The following is a 17,209-nucleotide window of genomic DNA, read 5'->3' on the forward strand; positions in this document are numbered from 1 at the left end:
AGCTTTGGACCATGGACGCAAACAATCGATTTCGGGATCCCACTGTGGACGCGCTAAACCGATTTTATTAGATCTGTTTTGTAATATCGGTTTAAGCTAATTCGAAATAATCGTGCAGTGTAGACGTACCCTTAGTCTCTTTCTAGGATGTTTTGGGCACTTAAACAACTATTAGTGTGTTCTTATACTAATTATGTTCAATAACTCACCACTAGTAATAAAGTCCAAATATTGTTTGGCAAGCTTCCAATATGTCACAAAATATTACACCATTTGGATGTCCAGATTTTTTGTAGTGGTCTGTGTGATTTGTTGTAACAGTGAATTGGCCTTTGGTTTTAAAGATTACACAGCTTTTTTGTAAGCTTCAGTTTCTAGTTGCAATGTTTCTGCATCCCTTGCATTCAAAGAGTATCTATACATGGTATTAACCACTACCTGGAATGTACCAAGTACACTGTGTCTATGGATTGCACCTGTCATACATAATACTGTTTCTAAAGATTGTGTATACCTGGTCTTAACTAACCTTCAAGACCTCGCAATAATACTCCCCCTAATTCATAGTTACAGGCATCCATGCTTAGTGGCATCACAGATGTAACTTAAGTTACTTAGGTATTGATTCTTGAGACAGTAATTCTTTCAATCTATTGTTTACCTGTTCTTGTGGTATGGTCCAGTAGAGGTACCTGAGTGGGTAGGTAGATGGATAGACTAGGAAGTGCTCTTACATATCAGACATTCATTGAAGGGATGTAGCCTTTCTGAAAGGCTGGATTCATATCTTCCTACTTGGTGAATCATATATATTATTTTCAGTACTGGAATGGAATCAAGAGGGTGCATTTCCTTAATGTTTTTTTTTAAATCCAAATACAAAAGTGTGTCTTCCCCCTTTATATCACTTTCAATTTTTTATGGTACATCAAATATTTATTGAGCTTGAGACTTATGGATTTCATTGTTTCCAATGAAATATTTTTTTCATTGAACATTATATTATCATGTTTCTCTTTTGTCATATGCAAGAATACCATCCAATATTAGCAACTATCACATCTAGGTGCAACAGGAACTCTGGTATTTTCTTTTGGAAGATCTTAAGTGCACTAATGATTCCATACAAACGTTTTTGGTAATAATACTGTCCAAATGTTGTGGTAGAATTGTTATCTGTATAAGAGAGACAAGCAGGGTGCGGTAATGTCTTTTATTGAACCAACTTCTGTTGGTGAGAGAGTCTTCTTCACCAACAGAAGTCCGCTCATCATCTCTTTCTAATGTCCTGGGACCAACACAGCTACAACACTTCAAATGGCTATCTGTATGAGAAAGATAAATTATAAACTACACATTGGTTAAATAGTTTAATTAACGAGCTTTTAAAGCTGATAAGAAATTACAGAAAGCAAAATAAAGATGGTTAGGTGATAGAGTTCACAATATTAAAAAATAAACTCAACATAGGAAGTTACAACTTTCAAGAGATAATAAATCAGTTCACTAATTCAAAATCTTATTACAGTGGGAAACTTCTATACTACTCTGGGCAGGTGATTTTGGTATCAGCATGGAATTATGGATTGTTAAGTATGGATCCTTATTTACTTCCAACCAAATTTATATGCCACTGGAATTATAGGACTGTTCACATCAGTTCAATCAAACAATTCTACAGTAGAATTTAGAAATTTAGACAAATAACTTAATTATCAAAGAATGTCAATTCAGTTCAAAATTATGTTGGCCAAGAGATACTTATAGCCAGCCATTGCCTCTTACACATGCACGAGGATATCACACATTAAGCCCAAAACATTATATTCAGTTCTCTTGACCACAAAATCTGTATGATTTTTAGGCTAAATCTTTGAAACACTTTTGGTTTCTCACAATAATTTTTGCTGTAGAGAAGCCCAGTTTCCCTTTACAAATAGTACTAGGCTTAGTTATGATGAGTTCCTCAATGCCCTCAACTCCAGGTGTTATGATAGCTGTATTCTTATTCTTTCTGGATTTCAAGCAATCTCCCTAGATGAGACTTAAAAGACAGTTAATAGAGTTCTTTTCAGTGATAAGATTTTGTATTGTCCAGTTATACCAAAAGAAGGACAGGAGACACTTGATATGGGTTTAATCAGGTCAGAACTTTATTATTAGATGTCTGGGATTACCTGGGAGATAAAGTGTACAGTACAGGTAACTTCATGATCATTTCAGTTTCACTAGCTCACCCGCCCCCCTGCTTTTTCCATCCAGGTGCTCCAGCCAACCCATTGCTAGGACTGTACAACCCCTCTGCTCCCCCCATCCCCAAATGAGGGTTAAGCTGGGCTATAAGGAAGGGGGGTTGGATCCATGCCGTGCCAGTAATAGGAGCCCTGAATTCCTCTCCCCCATTACAGTCTTTTAACAAACATTTGCTTTTTAAGTCCTTTACCAAGCCATTTATCCGGTCACTGTATCCCTTCCCTATGGCATATCTGCACTGGACATCCACCCCACACTTACATAACAAGTTGTGAAATCAGCAGGAGCGGCGCCGTTGTTTTTGATGCCCTAGGCAGGGGTCCTTCCACGCTCCCGGTGTTCGGGGCACTTCGGCGGCGGGTCCCGGAGCCAATGAAGGACCCGCCGCAGAATTGCCGCCGAAGACCCAGAGCGTGGAAGGACCCTCCGCCGCCGAATTGCCGCCCCCCCAAATCCTGGCGCCCTAGGTGACCACCTAGGTCACCTAAATGGAAGCGCCAGCCCTGGACATCAGAGCCTAATTCCCTTCCTTACTCACCATAACAAAGCCTCCCTTCCCCCAACCTGCTGTAGGGAAGGCAAAAAAAAAAAAATCCAGTCCACCTTGGTCAATCTATAGTAAGGGAAAAATTCCTTCCCAGCCCATCTAGAAAGCAGCAACTAGCACAATGCCCTCAGCAGATCCTGGCCAAATCTGGTATTTTGATACCTCCAAGGGGAGGGAGCGTGGATGTTGCTCCACTTGATCTGTGGAAAAGGGACTTCTCCCGCCAGGTTTGCCCTTTATCAACTCCCCAGCCCTGCCAGTCACCAGGGGATGAGTCAGTGTCACCACACTGACCCACTCTACTTTGCAGCAGCTCCTGAGCTCTCATTCACCCCCCACCCATAAAGTACTATACTCCTTCCCCCAGAGAGCCAGACAATGTCCATCCCTCTCCCCCACTTAAGGTGCAGTGCAGTCATTTTACCAAGCAAAGGATACCCTTGCTTTCCAGGCAATGACAGTTTCCTCTCTCTCTCTCAGCTGTTTTGGCTTCTGGGAACAAAATAGCACATTTTATTATAGTGGCACGGCAGCACTACTACAGTTAAGGTTGCACCACAACATCTGTTTAATGCTCAACCTTTTTAAGTCCTTTAAAATCTATGTGCTTTGTCGGATTCCTTTAAAACTTGCTATGCCTCAGGAGGGTCCAGCGGTGGGTTAGTAGCCCACATTTTGAGTCATTTGTGCACAGGATTCCAGAGAGATCAGCCCCCCAAAATACAGCGATTAAAAAAAAATTCTAGGGTGGGGGGTGGGGTTCCCACAGAGCTAGAGATCAAACTGTTGATGTGATGCAGGTTAAAATGGTCTCAATCAGTCGAGTTTTACCCAACGTAGTGCATGGCACCCACTAAATCTTTGGGTGTCCCAAACTGAGAAAAGTATTTAAGAAAATCCATGGGTTTTTTACACTGTACATGCACCAAAACAACAAAATGACTAGAGGTGTTTCCATTTTCACCATTTCATATGCTTTAATGTTTGTAAGTGCTCTAAAATTTGAACAGTTAATTGAACTGCTTTGAAATTTGGTGTACTTCATGGGGGCATCGGGTTATTTGACCAGTTCTGGTTCCCTCTAATTTTTCCCATGCTTGTGCGAAATGAATTTTGTTATGTGTACCAATAGGGAGGTCATGTGTGGCAGGGGTGGGACAGAGGGACTCGGTGTGTGGGAGAGGACTCAGGGCTGGAGCAGAGGATTTAGGTGCAGAGGGCTCCAGCTGGGGATGCGGGCTTGAGGGTGGGGCCAGGGATGAGGGGTTTGGGATGCAGGCTGTCCCAGGGCCATAGTGGGCAGAGAGGACACCCCCCAGCCCTCTCTCACCTCAGCAGCTCCTGGGCTGTGGAGAAGAGGCGCCTCTCCCTGGCTGCAGCAGCTCTGGGGCTGTGGGAGAGCATCTCTCCCCGTCTGTCCCCGCCGCAACCCTGAGAGCCTGCACAATCCTTGATAGGCTTGACCGCACAGCTTAGAGGGAATTTAGCATTTGACCAAGATTTGGGGTCATTTGACTAAGGAGTTCCCAAGTTAGACTCACCAGCCTCCAAAAGCCTGTTTCCGTCTCCTACTTTGCATTGTTAAACTGAGGGGTACTCATGACTGAATGAATCACAGACCTCTTGATGGCTGTGAACTCACTCTTAATTAACATAACTAAGGGCAATTTAATCACAAGCCTCTACCTAAGACAAAAGGAGTTTTGATTGAGTGTCTGGAGGTTGCAACAAATTGTGAATTGTGGGTAGCAATTTTAGTTTGCAGGGAATGTAATTAAAGTAGGCGGGGGAGGGGTGGAATTAGACATGGGAAAGGAGGTATACTAGCGAGTGGAGGAATGAGAAAGTATGAGGAAGGAGTTTGCGGCTGCAGCAAAGAGGTCTGTTACAGAATGCTTTTGACAGCTTTAATTTACTGGTAACATTTTTAAAATATTAATTGACAACTTTTATTTATTTTGACAGCTGTATTATTTTATCTAGGTAATAACTTGATTTGTTACAATATTGTAACAACGATTATAGCTTGATCTATTATATCTCTATTGCAAATGTATAGGCCTAAAGCATAGAAGGGAAAAAAGAAATTTGCTTCACAGCTTAGCAAGAATCTGTGGTTAGTAGTTACTCAACCTACATCTCTTCTTTTTGAAATACAGAAACAGGATCTACAGTTTGACATATTTTAAGGCTTAGGCCTAAACTAAGCCAAGATTTTGGACTTTTAATGCATGTCTGTATTGTTTTTAATAACTCCATATTTCTTTCATTGTCACTACATCTGTGTGATGACCAACTTGCCAAAAACTACTTGCAAAATCTCAGGCATATTTACCATGAAACAAACAATGCCGTGGCATTGGGCCCCCAATGACAGGAGGGCCCCCAAAATGCAGGACAAATCTCATCTGACAACCTGACCCGTGTCCCGGCCGGTGATGCAGCAGGGCTCAGGCAGGCAAGCTGCCTACATTCCATGGCTGGTGGCCGCATGCTGCTCCTGGAAGCGCCTGGCTGCTGGTATGTCCCTGCGGTCCCTAGGGGGGTGTCTGTGCATGTTGCCTCTGCCCCAAGCACCAACTGTGCAGCTCCCATTGGCTGGGAACTGTGGCCAATGGGAGCTGTGGGGGCAGCAGCACACAGAAACCCTCTGTCTCCCGTGCCTAGGAGCCGCTGCCGGAGGGATGTGCCAGTCGCTTTGGGAGCCGTGCTGCCCAAGGTAAGCGCCACCCCCCTGCTCCTTGCCACATTGCAACCCCCTTCCCCAGCCCAGAGCCTGCACCCCGCACCAAAACTTTCCTCCCAGAGCCCACACCCCTTACCCCCTTCCACAACCCAACTCCCTGACCCAGCCCAGAGCCTGTACCCCATACCCAAACTTCCTCCCAGAATCCACAGCCCTTACCCACTTCTGCAACCCAACTCCCTGATCCAGCCCAGAGCCCACACCCCACACCCAAACTTCCTCCCAGAGCGCACAGGGCCCCACTAACTCTAAATCTGCCACTGCAAAACCTAGAAGGAAAAATAATGCTTGTGAGAGGAAGTCATCTAATATGCATGGGATTTATTTTTCTCTCTCTGAAATATTTTTTGTAGTTGTTTCAGGTCAATACATGTGTGGACACTGAGGCCCTGAACGACAGAAGTGAAGCACTTTGCTACTAAAACTAGCAGTTGTGCATAGATTTTGCTGTACATATAAGGATAATTTCAGCTCCAGTGGCCCCTAAAGTAAAAGAGGCCGTGCGGAGAGGGAGAAAGAGGCAGAGGGCTCCTGCATTGCCTCCTTCCAAGCACCGCCCCCTGCGACTCCCATTGGCCGGGAACAGGGAACCGCGGCTAATGGGAGCTTCCTGGGAGGTACCTGGAGGAGCAGCAAGAGCAGCACATGCACAGAACCTTGAGCCCCTCCCCCTCCCCCAAGGGCTGCAGCGACACGGTTCCAGCTGCTTCCTGGAATGGAGCGGCGCGGGGCCGCGGGCCAGGGCAGGCAGGCAGGGAGCCTGCCCTGGCCCCGGTGCATGCTGCTGCCACCCTGGAACCACTCTAGGTAAGTGGTGCTGGGCTGGAACTCACACCCTGCACCCCAAATCTCTGCCCTCAGCCCCCTGGCACACTCTACATCTTCCGGCACCCCAGCTCCCTGCCCTGAGGCCCCTGCTACATCCCACACCCCAACCCCCTGCTCTGAGCCCCCTGCCACATCCCACACCCCTCCTGCACCACAACCCTCTGCCCTGAGCCCCCTGCCACATCCCACACCCTTCCTGCACCCCAACTCCCTGCCCTGAGCCCCCTGACGCATCTTGTACCTCTTCTGCACTCCCTGTCCTGAGCCACCTGCTGTTCCCCTCATCCTCTTGCACCCGACCCACCAATGCCCTGCCCTGAGCCCCCTGCTGCACCCTGCACACCACCTGCATCCCCTGGGGGACTTCGGGGAAGGAGTTGGATTGGGGCAGGGAAGGAGTGGAAAGAGCTGGGGCAAGGGCGAGGCCTAATGGAAGGGGTGGAGTGGGGGCGGGACAAGAGGCAGCAAGGGGGGTTGTCAGTGATGCGGCTGTCGGTTCAATGCATTAGTCCTCATGTGACCCTCATGGTCATTTGAGTTGAGACCCCTGAATTAGACCAAATTTTTAGGCAATAGGAAAAATTAGAAAGCCTAGTTAGTCATCTGTGGTCTTAGTCCCTTATTCAGCCTGGTTCTTAAACACGACTATCCCAACTGAAGTAAAAAGTTGTGATTACTCCCATGTAAATATGTGAATAGTCCTATTGATCATCTTTATTTCAGAATGCTTTACTTCTGTGCTCTGTTACACAATATGGAGTCAATATGTCTTACAGTTATTGCCTTACTTATAAAGGAGCTCAGTACCCATAACTCCCATCAAGCCATATGGATGTATGCTTCCTGTTGTACTAACAGCAATTGTACCTCAATTGGCTTAAGCGTAAAGCTAAGATGTTCTGTGAGGGAATATTGAAAAAAAATGTGTTTGTTTAGTTTGAAAAAGAGAAGACTGAAAGGGAACATGATAATCCTTTTCAAATACATAAAAGGTTGTTATAAAAAGTAGGGAGACAAATTGTTTTCCTTAACTTCTGAGGATAGAACAAGAAGCAATGGACTTAAATTGCAGGAAGGGAATTTAGGTTGGACAATAGGAAAAAATTCCTGATTGTCAGAGTGGTTAAGCACTGGAATAAATTGCCTAGGGAAGTTGTGGAATCCCCATCATTGGAGATGTTTTAAGAGCAGATTAGACAAACACTTGCCAGGGATGGTCTGGAGAATAATCAGTTCTTCCATGCGTACAGAGGACTGGACTAGATGACCTTTTGAGGTCCCTTCAGAATCATACAATTCTATGATTCTATGTCAAAGAAATATTCTACATTTCATTTTAAATTCTGTTGTTGTTTTTCCTTCACCTCTCTCCTGCACAACCATCTGGTAGCCTTCTCAATTAAATATTACTTAACTAGAGGTTCTCAACAGCTGTCTTTGATTTAATCTCATGAAATTCTTTCATGTTCAGAGAACATTTTCATTGACATGAAAGTAATTGTTGGAACAACAAAAACCCTTTAAATAGGGTGAACATTCAGTTTCTGTAGTCCTGATTCAGCAAAGCAGTTAAGTGTGTGCTTAAAACTGGGATTTTCATGGGACCCAAAGTGCCCACGTCCCAAATGAAAGCAAATTAAATGGGATTTGGGCACTTTAACTCCCTTTACGCTCCTTTGAAAAATCCTAGCCTAAGTGCTCTGCTGAATCGGAGTGTGTATATATTCTTCATTTCTGTATCTAGTTGTCTGTATGCATATTTATTCAAGTCAGAATGCCCAGATCAGCAAGGCACTTAAGCACATGCTTAATTTAAAAAATGTGAGTAGTTCCACAGCCTTAGACATTTTGCATCCATAACTCTAATTGCAATAGTCTTTCTAATTCTTCTTTTGCTAATACATCCCTCCTTAAGGAAATCCAAAAGAAACCAAGAACTTGCTTTGGTTTCCTCTGAAAAAGCCTGCTAGTTAGCCAGAACAGCAATTTATCTTACATAAGAAATATTAAGAAAAGAAAGCTTTTTAGCTGATTTTTTTTTATGATTCAACCCTTTTAATATAGCTCTTCTTACACAGGTTATACGGTAATTTCTTCCTGAATGAACCCAGCCTTTTGCATTAACAGACTTCCCATTCCATGCCACTCCAAACATTGTTCTTCCTTACATGAAAATGTTTCTAATGTGTCTTTAAAGTACCTTTTCTTCAACTACATTTTATTCTCCCAGTGTTACTGTCCTGGGTATAATTGCAATAACAGTTCATAATGATTTCATTTACTAAACTGTGTATGTTTGTAATGCTTAATATTTATTAATGTTTGGTTTATTTTCTTTTCAATATTCTGTAGCCTGTTTCATGATCCAAGGATCAACATAATTGATTTCTTTTAAGCTTTTCTGGGTTGTGTTTTTGTTTGTTTTTTACATCACTGTAATAATAGATCAAAACTGAATAATCTCAGTATAATGTTCTGATGGGTGCAAGGTAGGGGAGAAAATAAATAAATAAAGCTTGGAGACCTTTGTCCTCTCCTGTTTTCTACTGAAGCACAAAAAAACTCCCAAGGATGTTGATTTTCTGTAGTAGTCTGTTAAAAAGATATATTATACTACAGTCCTGCAGAACAAAGCTACATTTATCTTATGCTGACTGCTTACAGAGATCACTTACAAACAGTATGTCAGCTACTGAAAAACAGTGTAAAAGAGCAGTAGTGGAAAGGAAAAATGCATTATCAAGTGAATGAGGCCTAGAATATCTGAGAACTCCAACCCCATCTTTCATAAAAATAATTTTGAAGCAAGATTAACTGTACATTGGCAGTCAAATAAAACTCCACCAGTTATCACCTTCTGGGCCAAAGACCATTTCAGAAATGTTACAGGAGGATAGGATTTGCCATATCAGATTAAATCAGTCATCCATTAGGTCTAGTGCCCCATTTCTGCCCAAGCCAATTCTTGCTTCAGAAGAAAGAGAAATGACTGTGCCATGTTTGTTCCATAATTCAACAGGCAAGTAATGTGGTACCATTCTTTCCCTTAGACTGATTATGTTACCAATATCATGTACCAAACCCTACAATAACTACTGTATATGGATCTCTTTGTAGCAGTATTTCATACTGCCACTCTGAACCTCACAAAAAAGATTTCCCATACTCAGTATCTTCCAAGTTTGATACACGGGAATCTCACCTTCATTCCATGGAGTTAAAACATTTACAAACATTAATAACACTTCTTTTGAGATAGGTAAATATTAAAAGTTAACTGAGATACAGAGAAGTTATGTGATTTATCAGAGATTTCACACATACTTGGCAACTGAGATGGGATAGAACAAAGATCTTCCAAAGAGTTGCAGTTCAAGCTTAGTCAGAAAGCCAAGTTTCTCCTCTGTATGGTTTACTATTCCTAAAATAATTAACATGGGTATTAAAAAAGAGAACTCTAGTTTGAACTTAGAATGAGTATTTGTTACGAACGAATGATTCCAAAAATGTGACAATAGTGATAATGTATAAAAAAGTAACCATTTAGCAAAAGAAAGCATCTGAGTAACCTGGTATTAGAGATAAATGAAATAAGGTACCATTACCACTGTTGTTTGGCTTTCTTGTAAAATGAAAATTATGGACCCATGTTGTATCCTAACATAATATTCTTCTTAATTGTAGGAAGGTCAGAGATGCAACTGGAGTTGATATCAATATGCGTGTAGGAGTGCATTCTGGAAATGTCCTTTGTGGTGTTATTGGGCTACAGAAGTGGCAGTATGATGTATGGTCACATGATGTTACATTGGCAAACCATATGGAAGCTGGAGGAGTCCCCGGGTAAGGCTTTGTATACATGAATTTTAATACATTTTCTTATCAAATAAATAATATATAGATAATTGATGGCAGACCTTTATGAAGAAATCTTAACCAGGACTTAGAGCTTCTTATCAATAATATGTGTTAGTTGTTTTCCTGAGGGAAGGTATGATTCGAGCTGATACTTTTTATACGGAAAACCCCAGATTTGTTGTTTTCTACCTGATTTGTGCACATAAGAACTTTTGAAAATGGCACCCTTAATTATTGTATCTTTCATTTTCAAAAATCTATATAGGAAAACTGTTGAAATGTTTGTTGTTTTCAGTTTAAAATAATTCTATAAATTAATATTTGTAAAGTTCCATAATAACTTATTTAACAAACATAATTGCAGCCGTGTTCACATTACTTCAGTCACCTTGGCACATTTGAATGGAGCATACAAAGTGGAAGAAGGGGATGGAGATGTAAGGGACCCGTATCTGAAGGAGCATAATGTTAAAACCTACTTTGTAATCAATCCCAAGGTTAGTAGTACATGCATTATGCTGTCAACCATAGTTGTATTTTTAAAAAGAATATTATACTCTTTTATTAAACACTTGTACACAAAATGTTACTCAGAGAACAATTATTTTGACAATTTTGACAACAAGGATATTGTTGCCAAGAAGTACTATACAAATATTATCTGGATTGGAAAAGAAACCTTCTGTTTGATATATACAGTAATGGCCAGATCCTGAGAAATGAACTCTGCAACTCCCATTGGAGCCACTGGGAATTGCATGCTCTCAGCACCTCTCAGTTATAGTTAAATATATAGATATATAGTACCGTGATAAAGCATGAGAGAGTGCACATATGTTTGCGTGTGTGTGAGCGCACTCGTGTGATTTACAACAGGATTTAAATCATCTATAAATATTCATCTTTTTTTCCCCCTCAGGGAGAAAGGCGAAGTCCTCAGCACCACTTCAGACCCCGGCATACCTTAGATGGAGCTAAAATGAGAGCCTCTGTCCGCATGACCCGGTACCTGGAATCTTGGGGTGCAGCCAAGCCATTTGCGCACTTACACCACAGGGACAGCATGACCACTGAAAATGGCAAGATTAGTACCACAGTATGGGCCTATTTATGTCATTTCAAACTGTGTAGCTATTTTGAAAGAAAAATTAACTCCTTGGTATTAAATGTTCTATTATTTCCTGATACAAGGTGGGAAGAGGTAAAATCTTTTATTGGACCAACTGCTGTTAGTGAAAAAGACAAGATTTTGAACTTACATGGACCTCCTCTTCAGGTAAAGTGGTCCGATAAAACATTTTACCTACCCACCTTGTCTCTCTAATATGCTGGGACAGACACGGGTATAAGAAGAGTGCAAAAAACAATTATTTCCTGTTAAACAAAAACATGTGTCTCTGTATTTTGTTTCTCTTTCGAGATCCAGTTTTAAAGGCCAGATCCAGTGCTCACTGAAGTCAATGAGAGTCTTTCCATTGACTTAATGGTCTTTGGATCAGATTCTAAAGGGCCAAATTCTACTATCAATGCAAGTCTGAAATCCCACTGAAATCAACAGAAATTGTGTGTGCACATTGGAGAGCAAACTTGGGCCTTCTAGGCCTATGGACTCAACCCCGGGGTATAATGTGGTTACTCTGCACTACCGTACAGGCAGTGTCTGGATTAAAGGCCAGTGCTTGACAGCCCCAGGAGAACACCAGTATAGAGAGATTCTCTGAGAGGTATACTCTCTCACTGCAGTAGTTAGGGAAAAAGCAGCATGGCCAGGGCTTTCCTGTGCTCTTCAACTGCTCTAAGTTATCCTGGAGTACACAAGCAGCACCTGCCTTTCCAAGCTTCATTGTGTGCTCCTCAACCATAGATGAGGATTTGGGTCAAGAGGGCTATAGCACACCATTAAATTCTGCACCCTTATTAGATAAGAGATTTTTTTTCTGATCATTCAGTTCCAATGTCTCTGTTATTACTGCACATCACTATCATCTGCTGCTGAAAAAGCAAAAAAAAAAAGAAGGAAATTCTGGTTGTACTCAACATTTGAATTCAATCCCATATTCCTTGCACCAAGAATGCAGAGTTGAACCATGTAACTTCTCATTAACTCAAGATTTTGATCAGTAAGTACATCAAAGCAAAAATATAAAGTGAATGCAACCAGGGCTGGCTCCAGCTTTTTTGCAGCCCCACATGGTGAAGAAAAAAAAAAACAAAAAATGATTCAGCTGCTGCTGAAGTGCCACCGAAAAGGAAGAGAGGGAGTGAAGGACCCACTACCAAATTGCCGCCGAAGACCCAGACGTGCTGCCCCAATAATGGACGGAGTGCCTTCCCTTTTTATTGGCCTCCCCAGGCACCTGCTTCCTTTGCTGGTGCATGGATCCGGCCCTGAATGCCACATGTTAACCATAAAAAGCATGAAACTATTATTTAGTCACAAAATAATGGTTGCTGTCAGTAATAGTCTTCATTTTAAAATAATGGTCATAATCTATTGTGACAAAGCTCCGAGCCTGTACTGGTGGGTCCCACGCTTCCTGGCGGATACAGTGGCCTCAGAAGCTCACTAAGGTCCTCAAGATGACCTCCCTCTCCCGGTATGGTGGCAGAGGTTACAACTTATTGAGCTATTTTCATCACAGGCCGGTATGGGAGGTGGGAAGGTGGAATACCCACAGTCTTTGTTGCTCTTTAGAGGTCTGTAGGTACCATTTGGTGTCCTGCCTGGAGCGAAGTCTGTTTCCCCTTTCAAAGGGATCTCTGTAGATCATGCAGGGGAAGAAGGGGAGAACCCAGGCCCGCCCTCTACTCCGGGTTCCAGCCCAGGGACCCTAATGGTAGCAGCCGTGATTGGCTTCCCTCCTTCACTGACGCTGCTTTGATTCCCTGGGCCACTTCCCTGTGGTCCCCTTTTCCAAGCTACACCTTTACCTCAGGGATCAGTAATGCTTCCTCCCCTCCAGCTCCTTTCACCTGAGCTCCTCTCGAGAGAACTGGAAAGGAGAGCTTTTAGCGCAGTATAAGTGGGACCTTAATTGGTTCCAGCTGTCTCCATTAGCCTATCAGCCTTAACTGACTCTTTCTCAGTTAATTGAGGTCAGGTGCCAGCATTAGCCTAACGACCTTAACTGGTTAAACTGGCATCAAGTGTCTTGACTGACCTGGAGTAGCCCTTGTTTGGCTATCCAGGGAACAGGGACCTGCTCATTCTGAGGCTGATATACCTGCTTTGCACTACCCTCTTACATCCTTCTGGCCTGAGTCCGTCACACTATATTGGGGACCTAATCAGGTACTTAATTTTCAAATGCACTGAATAACCCTAGCTCCCATTGGAAGCAATGGGAATTTTGGGATTGATTTCAGTGGGATCATGATTAAGTTCCAAAGTAGTAAAACTAGGGAAAAAGCTTTTTGGTTCCAACCAAATCATATTAATAATTTAATATTTACATTGAAGCTTGTTGCCAAATATTAGGAATGGCAATATACAAAAACCTGTAAGAGAACACTTGGATCTCCCTGAACACACAATAGCAGATCTAAAGGTAGCCATCCTACAGCAAAAAAAGGTCAGGACCAGACTTCAAAGAGAAACTGCTGAGCTTCAGTTCATCTGCAAATTTGACACCATCAGCTCAGGATTAAACAAAGACTGTGAATGGCTTGCCAACTACAAAACCCGTTTCTCCTCCCTTGGTTTTCACACCTCAACTGCTAGAAGAGGGCCTCATCCTCCCTGATGGAACTAACCTCGTTATCTCTAGTCTGCTTCTTGCTTGCATGTATATACTTGCCCCTGGAAATTTCCACTAAATGCATCCGACGAAGTGGGTATTCACCCATGAAAGCTCATGGTTCAACACGTCTGTTAGTCTATGAGGTGCCACAAGACTCTTCGCTGCTTTTACAGATCCAGACTAGCACGGCTACCCCTCTGATACTTGACATATTTTCTAAATCATTCCCTTTTTCTGCTTCATTGAAACTTATTATGTGAAAAGGCTTCTACTTATTAACACCCATTTGAAAACTTCATATATCGATCTGGTAACAGATTAGCACTAATGTATTTGCAGTTTTCTTCTTGACAAATTTTGGCATCACTATAGTCTAACAAATATTTTCAACATGAGGAATATTCTCAGAATGTTCTACAATTGATACAGGGGTTTTTTGGGGGGGTTTTTTTTTTTAGGATGTACCAATGGGTCAGTATCATTTCCACCGCTGCAGAGAAAGGTATGTATAAATTTATTCACATAAAGTATAATAGATGCAGCACTTTTACCACTAAAAGCCATTTTTTTCCAAAATATGATTTTTAGAGCAAGTCCTTCCAACAAAGAGATTGGATGTAAAACTAGATATATTTTAAAGTGGTGCTTATTAATTATGGATGCACATCTGCCAACAAACACCATTAACCCTATAGAAAGTTGCATTACAGTACAGCGTGGATCGTTTGAAAATGAAGCTGCCTCATTGTCCCCTAGTGGGGCTTCTGGTAAGGGTTTTTTTCAATTGACAATCAGTTTTTGAGTGTTACTGACTTCATAAAGTAGTTTCAGAAAATATTATTGTGGTTCAAGTGCTGGTTTGTGTCATATTCTGTGTTACTGCCAGACAAATTCTTATATATTCACACGATAAAGTTCAACTTGTCATTGCTGAATTTTCCATTAGTAGGAAAGAGCGAGAAGAAATGGATGTAGGTGAACTGAAAAAGTTTTTAAAAAGAAAGGATTATGGCTGGGTTTTTTTAAATAAAATTAGCATGGTATTGCAAGAAAATTAGAGCTGGATTTCATCTTTTTAAGAGCCTGAGAAAGCTAAACTGTAAATAACATATTTTCTTCATTACTATAAGTAATATCACAAGTACCATAAATTGGTTTAAAAGAACCATTCCATTGAAAACTAACATGTTCATTCCCTTTGCCTAAGGTGGTAATTCATCCTATCTGTGGTCTTTCTTTATTCTCTTTCAATGTCCCTTCCCTGCATATATATCGTACACTATCCAAAGGTTTACAGGAAGCCAGGTAGTTCTATTCAACAGCAATTCTGGATCCCATAGGAAGACCAACCTTTGGCTGATCCTGCATGACCTGACAAACACATCCTGGCTTTAAGGCTATAATAGATTAGTTATGTTTCAGTTTGCACAGCATGTGAAAATCATGTATGTCAGCACTGTAGTGAAAGAGTGAACCATTTTATTGTGATATTTTCAAAGAATGAAATTCTTTCAAATACTGGAAATGCTTTTGTTTTCTTATTCTTTAATTGTACTCTAAAATAGACTCCAAAGGTTCAAAAAATGATGATTGTATAACTGGACTTGAAAATATAATATAGCTTATGGCCAAGATTTTCATAAATAAGAACTTAAAATCAGGCTCCTATATCCATATTAAGGCGCTTGATTTTAAGTAGTGATTTTTAAAAGAGCTGATCACCCAACTACTGAGGTCAAAGGGAACAGTTAGGTGAGTGCTCAGCTCTTCTGAAATCCCATCTTCCTAGTTATTTGCTAGATAGGGTTTGATAAGATTGGACTAGTGTCTGTTGTTATCCTGGACTACTTGTAAGAAATAGGTGATAGACACTTGACATATACCTAATAGTCATGAAATCAGTGATACATTTCCATAGTCTTGAAATCAGTTGCATTCAGTAGAAAAGTAATAGGGTTCTATAGAAACTACTCTACTAACCTATGCTATCTTATCTATTGAACTGTCCTGTAGATCAGGGGTCGGCAACCTTTCAGAAGTGGTGTGCCGAGTCTTCATTTATTCACTCTGATTTAAAGTTTCATGTGCCAGTCATACATTTTAACGTTTTTAGAAGGTCTCTTTCTATGTCTATAATATATAACTAAACTAATGTTGTATGTAAAGTAAATCAGGTTTTTAAAATGTTTAAGAAGCTCCATTTAAAATTAAATTAAAATGGGGAGCCCCCCGGACTGGTGGCCAGGACCCGGGCAGTGTGAGTGCCACTGAAAATCGGCATTCATGCCATAGGTTGCCTACCCCTGCTGCAGATCCTCAGTTATTAAGAACTAATCCAAAAGTCATGGCTCAGAAGGAGGAAGGGCTTGAGTTAACCTTGCCAAAATTCAAATCTGTGTTATCATAAACTCTAGGAGTTCAGGTAGTTCAAATCTGAGGTACTACCTATATCTTAAATTTTGGATATTAATCTTGAAAGGATGGAGAGAAAATCTGGAGTATTTGAGGTGCTCCAGGTTTTAGGAGAGCACAACTTCTAAAGTAAGCAACAAGTGAAGCCTGGTGTAATAGAAGAGAGTCCCATCCATGCAGACATTATGTCCATTTCATGCCCAGCTAACTTAAAATAAAATAAATCTTTTTGTTCATTATAGTAGTTTTACAGACTATATGAAGAGAAACCTGAAATATATTTGAAAATAAAGTTTTGATAGCAATTATTTCGAGATCTGCTACTGGAAAGTTCTAAATCCTCTATTCGGCCATACAAAGTGTTCCTATGAATGCGAATGGCATGTTCTTACCTAGTCACACAATGCAGACAAATATTAGCAAAAATAGCCACAGCAAATATGGATATTTTTAAGGAGCTGAGAATATGAAATTCTTTTTCATAAATGCATTACATTACCAAGGTGAGCACTTTCCTTTCATAGAAATTTCCTCAACTCTAATTTTCTACAAATGTATTTTGTTTTATTTTTAAAGCACAACTTTATATTTTGCTTTTAGATAGTATGTTCTTTGGGGAATGGATTGTCATAGAATCATAGGGTTAGAAGGGACTGCAAGGGTCATCTAGTCTAAACCCCAGCCAAGATACAAGATTTGTTGTGTCTAAACTATCCAAGAGAGGTGGCTATCCAGCCTCCTTTTAAAAACCTCCAGTGAGGAAAATTCCATGGCCTCAGGAGACAGTCTGTTCCATTGTCCTACTCTTCTGACAGTTAGGAAGTT

The 17,209-nt window shown here is 41.2% G+C and overlaps 1 protein-coding gene across 2 annotated transcripts in view; it reads left to right on the forward strand.

The window, feature by feature from the left end:
* The window catches only part of ADCY2 (adenylate cyclase 2), a 393,903-nt gene that overhangs the window by 280,464 nt on the left and 96,230 nt on the right, over window positions 1-17,209 (forward strand). For both annotated transcript variants that reach the window (XM_032786515.2, XM_032786517.2), the window contains 4 exons: window positions 10,059-10,217; window positions 10,597-10,729; window positions 11,152-11,328; window positions 14,431-14,474. In XM_032786515.2, coding sequence (XP_032642406.1) covers window positions 10,059-10,217; window positions 10,597-10,729; window positions 11,152-11,328; window positions 14,431-14,474 — 513 coding nt within the window. The remainder of the gene's footprint in view (window positions 1-10,058; window positions 10,218-10,596; window positions 10,730-11,151; window positions 11,329-14,430; window positions 14,475-17,209) is intronic.

The sequence above is a fragment of the Chelonoidis abingdonii genome, chromosome 2 (assembly GCF_003597395.2).
Source record: "Chelonoidis abingdonii isolate Lonesome George chromosome 2, CheloAbing_2.0, whole genome shotgun sequence".
In the NCBI taxonomy this organism is placed as follows: domain Eukaryota; kingdom Metazoa; phylum Chordata; order Testudines; family Testudinidae; genus Chelonoidis; species Chelonoidis abingdonii.